The sequence below is a fragment of the Geospiza fortis genome, unplaced genomic scaffold (assembly GCF_000277835.1).
Source record: "Geospiza fortis unplaced genomic scaffold, GeoFor_1.0 scaffold803, whole genome shotgun sequence".
Lineage (NCBI taxonomy): Eukaryota > Metazoa > Chordata > Aves > Passeriformes > Thraupidae > Geospiza > Geospiza fortis.
Genome location: NW_005054698.1, coordinates 8775 through 16031, shown reverse-complemented (window position 1 = coordinate 16031; position 7257 = coordinate 8775). Strand labels below are relative to the sequence as shown.

The 7257-nt window shown below is 36.5% G+C and overlaps 1 protein-coding gene across 1 annotated transcript in view; it reads left to right on the top strand.

Annotated features, from left to right (window-relative positions):
• Window positions 1-1313: 1313 nt before the first annotated feature.
• LOC102037519 (E3 ubiquitin-protein ligase RNF180) overlaps window positions 1314-7257 on the top strand; it is a gene marked incomplete at its 3' end in the record, with an annotated part of 13384 nt that continues 7440 nt past the window's right edge. The window contains exons 1-2 of the mRNA XM_031065201.1: window positions 1314-1449; window positions 3586-3681. Coding sequence (XP_030921061.1) covers window positions 1348-1449; window positions 3586-3681 — 198 coding nt within the window. The remainder of the gene's footprint in view (window positions 1450-3585; window positions 3682-7257) is intronic.

Below are 7257 nucleotides of genomic sequence, written 5' to 3'. Positions count from 1 at the left end.
AAAAATTCATTTTAACTGTGATATTGCAAGAAAATATTTAATGTTTACCTTAATTTCACTTCTTAAGCTGAGAGTGGATCCATCTGATTGTTAGAAACTGCACATATACTCAGTCTACTATATGTATACATGTTTCTGCTTGCCCTTGTCAGACCATATTTCAGACCTTTAGTTTTGTAGAAAAGTAAAAAATGTGATGAATGAAGACCTCAGATGTAAATAAAAGATAATAAGTAACCTCTCTGTGTGTTTCATTGTCTTTAATTAAATCAGAAAACAAGGCAGAAAAAGGAAAGGTAGAAATAGGGAAAATGCAAAAGTCTGTATGTTTCAATAAGGCAAACTGCTCTTCAGACAGCCTTTTGTGGAGACCTCAAAGTTTCCTTAGTTAGTGAAAACTAAAAAAAATTAAATGTTAAAATAGGTCAAAAATTAGATGTTTAGACTCTGAAACTTTTTACACTGATCTTTAGTTTTATAGTCCAGCATGCCCATCAGTGAGTGCTGTGCACTTCAGCACTTGGAGTAGGCCTAACTCTACTATAGGGCTTGAGTTGCTATGTAGATGAAAAAGATTTTCTTATTTTTTTCCATGTAGCTAGCACAAGGGGGTAAAAACATAAGTACTTTGAAAGAAAAGTTGGAGGGTCTTTGGAGAAAACATGACAAAAAGGGAAGACTTTGGATGAAGCTAGAGAAGACCAGAGAGACAATCAGGATGCAGCAAGACCCAAAAAGAGAAAAATAGAATCTTTGTCTTGTCCTTCTGGTGTCTTAATGTAGTCCTTGAAAAATGGTTGCACCAGTAGTGCTTATCCTTGCACACAGAATAATTTAAGGGAGCACGCCTCCAGGGGCATGTTGAGAAAGGAATCAGTCATCTATAGTTTTATGTTGGCATTCATTATTGTTATCTGGCATTATATGTATGTGTGTTTATTTCTTGCTTAGGGTAGCAATGACTTATTGCTGTGGACATATTCCATAAAAACTGGAGTTCTCTTATCTTTTGTCCAAATATTGGACGAGCTTTTTGTTTGGTTGATTGGTCAGTTTTGTTTTATTTTATTTTGGTTTTAATTGTCTTTTGTTGTTGCTATTTAGTTCTTTTTGCAACCTGGAAATAAAACCAGCTGTTTCACGTTACTATTAAAAACATCTAGATGGCATGCTATATAAGATCAGAGTATGTTTGTAAGTAAAGTATTAGTCTCCACTACAGTGGTGAGAGTATTTATGGACTTCAAGGTCTCAAGAGAAAACTGGTGTTTCGACAGGTGACCAAATTGTATGTTTTCTGGTCTTTACAGGTCAGCATACAGAGCTGCAAAATCCCAAGTTGACATAATGAACAACCAAGAGGCTGGTGTTCTGTGTTGCTGGAGATGTAGAAAATATGTAGCAAATTCTGTTTTTCTTGCAAAATGTAGTGGGGAAAAAACATCCAAAGTAAGTATAGCTTCTTCTGAGGGAGTTTGTAAGTTCTTCTGGTGCCATTTATTTTACATGAAGGAGAAGTATTAGACTTAGCCTCACTTTGTACTTAATCTCTTGTATGTAGTAAAGTAGAGAGTTCTGTAGAGAGTAGTGGAGGAAGTAATTTTAGTGAATCCAAGTAGGCAGTGATCACCTTCATGTTCTGCCACATGCAGGCTGGTGCTCATGAACACTTGGCTACTAGCCTGTATAGAGCACTACCATTTCTAATATAAAAATGGGGCTTGGTTTTGATGGTTTTAAAGCAGTCTTTTTTTTTTGTTTGTTTTAATATCTCTTAATGGACAACTCTTTGTGTATAAGGTGTATTTTGAAGACTGGTTCTAATTTCCACTGTGGTAGTTAACTGTGTGTAAAATATCCCTACATCAGAAAATTTTGCTCTTCATTTTTTAAATATGGGCCATAGTCTGTGCACAAAAATAGCTCAGAAGATTAGTCTGCCCTGAGCAGGGTTATACCCTGCTCAGTAATTCATATTATTTTTATTAAAATAAACAGAAGGATAATTAAAACAAAACCATGATAAAGTATTTCCTACTGTTTTATAATGGTAGCTACTAATCATAAAGAGCTAGGGTCTTTCCAAATGTGCCAAAAAGGCTTACAACCTCTTGAATCAAAGTTAAAAAGCAAATAGAAGAGAAGGTGGTGATGTTTTTTATTAATGTGTTAGTAATGCAATAACATTCTTTTGCACACTAGAGAGGGGTACAGCCAATAGATGTAGCAACAAAGTTAGTTTTTAAGATCATGATAGTATTATCAATAAACCCCATTCTAATCACTCTGCTTACAGAGCTTGAAGTTTTAGAATAATTTTCTCACTTAATATTTGATGGTTCTCTTGTGCGTGGTTTGAAGTGATTTTTTTGGGGGGGATGTGGAAATTCCATCTCCTTCTATGGAAAAAAAATGTACTGAAAATAAAAAGATACCTTTGTCCAAGCTCCCTGTGGTGGAGCTTTTAGTTGTGAGTGGAGATTCACCCATCATTGCACATGCCTGAGGTAGTTTCTTCTCCATTTATGTAGATAACAAATAAAAAAGTGTAATTTAACTCTGTATCTAAAGAGGTTGGGAGAGAAAGACAGTACTAGGATGAGAAGAATAGTGTTTTCAGCATGTTTTCACAGACGATTTTGAGACCTTCACACAAAGACATAACTGAATAACGAATGAAAAAAAATGTGGAGCAAATTTTAAAACAAATGTTGAAGTTTAAGAACGCAGTCTAAGCATAGTCTAATAATTAAATGCATATTGAAGTGCAGGTGATTTTCACAGATAGAATAAAAAGCCAGCATAGACATGATAAATGGATCTGTCTTCTGTCAGTACTTGGAAATTTTTTTAAAGCTTCCATCTTCTGTCTGTAGCCCCACTTCTAATTTTCAGCAGAATTAAATTTTTACTTCAATGACTGTAATAACATGGGCGTTGACAACTTTCCTTATTCATAAATTTTAACAGCAGATTTTAGGACTTTCTCACCAGAGTTTCCTTATAATTTTAGCCATCCCTGTAACACTTATTTAGTAAGGCAATTGTTTTTATTTTAGTATCAATTAGTGAAATGCTACAGGTTTTTAGATTTCTTTTCACTTGATCACATTATTGCTGTAAAAACTCTAAAGTTGATAAGATTACCTGGTTACTCTGTTAGTTATTCTAAAAAGAATAAGAAAATTAATTATACTCATTGCATTTGTGCATTGCTGATCACAGTCTTTATGTAAATTATAACTTATATTTTTCTGTCTTTTCTGAAAAATGCCAGCTCACAGTGGTTCTAAAATCAATTTCCAGATATTCTTGGAAGGCCTGCAACTGCATACTTTCTGTTCTTTCAAACAAAACAAAACCACCTCCAGACGCCTACATTTCCACAGGAGTTTGCCCAATATTCTTAGATTCAGGAATAGAGAATTACTGATAATATCTGATTTTTAGCTTAAAGAAGCATATCATATTTGAGATTTATTATTTGTTAATGTTTACTGGTTTTGGGGAGCTGTCTTCTGGCTATATTCAAAGAAAAAAAGCTTACATAAATTTTGAGTAACAATGCAATTTTTTTATTAACAGATATCACAACCTTCAGCTGCTGCTCAGAATTCTTGCAATGTATGGCATGTGAGCTTAGAAGCCATTCCAGAGTGGGTGAAATGTGTCATTGAAAAGGTAGATTTTTTTTTTCTTCATTACTCAGCATGTAAAATAATTAAGGGGAACAAATTTCAAGGACACTATTCTGGCAAGGTCCATGTATGTTACAGAGACCTTATAACTGAGAGAATTCTTCTCAGGAACTTCTATCGTTACCATTTACCATTACCGCTTTTTTCCTCTCTTAAATGTTGTTCAATTTTGTTTTGCTTTTTAATATATGCAGAAGTGCTACAAGTGATAAGTTATGTTTCCTACTCTTTAACAGATGAATGTGTTTACGGCTGTCCAAATAATTGCCATGGGCATCTCTGCGTGTTTGTCAATGCTTAATATTATATTTATTACCTGGGCTTTGGGGTTTTCTTTGTTTTTAGCATCATATCTTGCAGTACTGACATATAGGCTGACAGTGACAACAGGATGCATGTTTCCCCATAAAAGTGGACTCCAGATTTGTTAAGAGATCAGTTTTTGGAAATGATGTGTTTTATACTTAAGTCTTTTATACTTAATGTGCTCTTATGTCATATGAATATAAAGTAGATACTTTTCTGCAAATTCAAAGGTCTGATGACAAGCCAGTGTCACTGCTTTTGAGTATTAACTGCCCATTTGTAAATTACAAACCATCTCATAAATTTCCTGTTGCACTGACTGCTTCAGTTGGTATTTTCTCTAAGTTTTTGTAGATCTAGAAGTTAATGTTGTGGCACAGATACCAATAAGCAGAAGCAGTGGGGTTTTTGCCTCATTGATTTTTTTTTAGTGAATCTTTGATTTTGATAAGTAAATTTTATTTGCATTCCTTAGACTTCTCCTCAGACTTCAGTGTAAAATTTTGCTGTATTTTAAGTAATTTCTGCTCTAAGCAAACCTATACTGAAAATAATGCACAAAGAGAAAAAAAATTGTTAGGAGTGTAGAACTAAGCATACAGAAATTTAGAAAAACTTCATCTTCCTTCTTTGTATTGCTCTATGTGGGATTTTTCTGTTAAACATTAATTTAACTTTTTTAAATTAATGATCTCTTCTACTTCAATGAATTAAACTGAATAGTTATGTTCAGAAACGCTAATCTTGGAGGTGTGTTTGAAAATTACAGTTCATGAGCTGAGTTATAGTATGAGTCACTTTACAATATCGCCTAACCATGAATCTTTGATAAGAAGGCAGGGTTTTTTGAGGTTTTTTTGCCTCTTAAATTATTTCAGTATAATTGAATTCAATATTGATAGTATTGATTCTTTTCAATTTAGCTTTTAAATTATTATTTTGCACCTTTAGCTTTTGCATTTGAAAACCTGGAGGGTCAAACTGGGGTCCGAGGAAATACAAAACCCATTGAATGCTTGATGCATTTGCTTAAGGCTGCAGAGGAGCAATTGTCCTCTGGTGGAAAAAGCAGACAATGCAATTCTCTGTGTACACCTTTGACAACTTTGTGTTCGTTGTGTCACTTAATATCCTTGGAACTCTTTCCTCATTCACTTTGTCTCCTCTGGCAAGATCCTATGTTTTTATGGGTAAGTGCGGGGGGGTGCAGGGTGTTAAACAATTCTGACTTACCTACAGATCCTCCTGAGCTCTGAATAATTTTGTGATCATGTGTTATTTTCTCCTGTATGACTCCTGAATCAAAGGCTAAATCATTTTGCATAAGCACAAAGTCTATTTGCAGGCTGTAAAAACCCACTGCTTCCCAGGCAGTTCTTTTTTGCCATCTGTCCCTGTTCTTAACCAGTCTTCTTGGATTTCATGTACATATTAGTATAGTTAATCTTCAATAATTATAAATATGTAGCTAGTGCTGCTAGTGACATTTATTGACCTGGATTTTCTGTTACCCATCACTTATCGCTTGCTTCAGTTTCTTTTTCTAACCATTTCCATTTTTTCCTCTGTATGCTGTCCATCACTAAATCTGTGTACCCTCAGCTCCGTTTCAGATCTTGCTGATTTTCCCCCTACCACCTCCTCCACTAGTAGGCTGTTACTTCTTTTACTGAGTCAGTGCTTCCACACTCCATTGCCAAACTCATGCTAAATCAGTCCCAGGCTCCTTGGTACTACACCTCATCTCCCAGTCTCTGTGCACGTGGGGCGTGGAGGTGTCCTTTTTCCTCCTGTGTCTTGCGTGTCCACTTTTTCCAGGCTTCTGGCCTTCTTAATTTTTGTGAATCACTCCACCTCTCCTTTTGAAGATTGGATGCTATTCCATCCCAGAGAGACCCAGTAAAGTCACGAGAAAGTGCTTTTCTCTTAATTTTAGTGTCTAGCTGTGGCGAAAATATATCGGCGGGAGAAATGCGGCATTCGATACGAACTATCAGCAAGACTCGAACTTTATTGATAGGCATACATATTTATATTGGTGTTAATGAAGCTAATGCATATTGCAAAGGCGAGCTCACAATTGGTTAGTTGCTTATCAGTCAACTACGCCTACTTCTGCATTCTTATGGCTATTCTATTGAAACTTTTCTTCATATTCTGGCTCAAGCCTCTCTCCCACATCCTAATGTTGCACCAAGGGCACAGTGTCCTTTGCTTTATATGGACACTGACTGCTGACTCTTATACTTGTCTATCTCTTGCTTATTCATTGGTATCCTGTCGACATGGCCTTTCTCAGCTAACCAACTGTCCACAAAATCCTCTACAGTTCCCCCGTTTTTCTGTTGAACAAGCATGGTCTGATTAAATGCAGCAGATACCATTTTTTGCACCATGTTCTGTAAGCATATGCAAAAACACGGCAAAATTACATGATTAACAAAGCTACAATGCCTACTGTAATGCCAACCTTAACAACAGAACGTAACCATGATCCTAGGCCTAAAGATTTGAGCCATCCATCAATACCGAGGCCTGATTCCACTTGTAAATTTCCAGCTAACCGTCACAGCTCAGAGAGCTGAGAGTGGACAGACTGTGCATGGTCAGAAAGGTTCATACAGCACATACCCTCAAATTCTTCACAGCCATGGCCTTGTGCTAGTAAAAGAAAATCAATTGCAGCTCTATTCTGAAGTGTTGCATGGCGAATAGAATCGACATCAAGCAAAAGGCTAGAAATTGCCAAAGAGGTGGCATTAGTTTGCTTAACAAGTCAGCATCCCAATTTGTTTAGGGTGGCATGAGCACCTGCAGCTGCCCCTCCTGGAGTCAAAAAAGATGCTGCAACTATAGCCTCTGGGGACCAAAACTTCACATCATCTTTGCAATCAGCAGTAAATGCATGAGTCATTCTTTTACTTCGATGACGGCGGTGGCTCATATTTAGTATCATGGACATATTGGGTGTGAGTAGAGACAGCCGTCCAATTGTACATGGCCCCCCACGCAGCATCGATGGGACACCGGCCCAAGCACGGTCCCCACAAATTAAAAAGTAACCTGCTGGCAATTGGATAGGGTCATTTGATGAGATTGACACTGTCTTTGTAGTATAATTGCACCAGGCTGTTGCATTACGGTAAATAGCCATGCTAGAAGTTACAGTAGTAGAATGGTTCTTGGCTGGAAGCTGGCTTCTATGATTAAAATTAAGACATGCATCTGCCATCACTGAACCTAACAGCTCTAA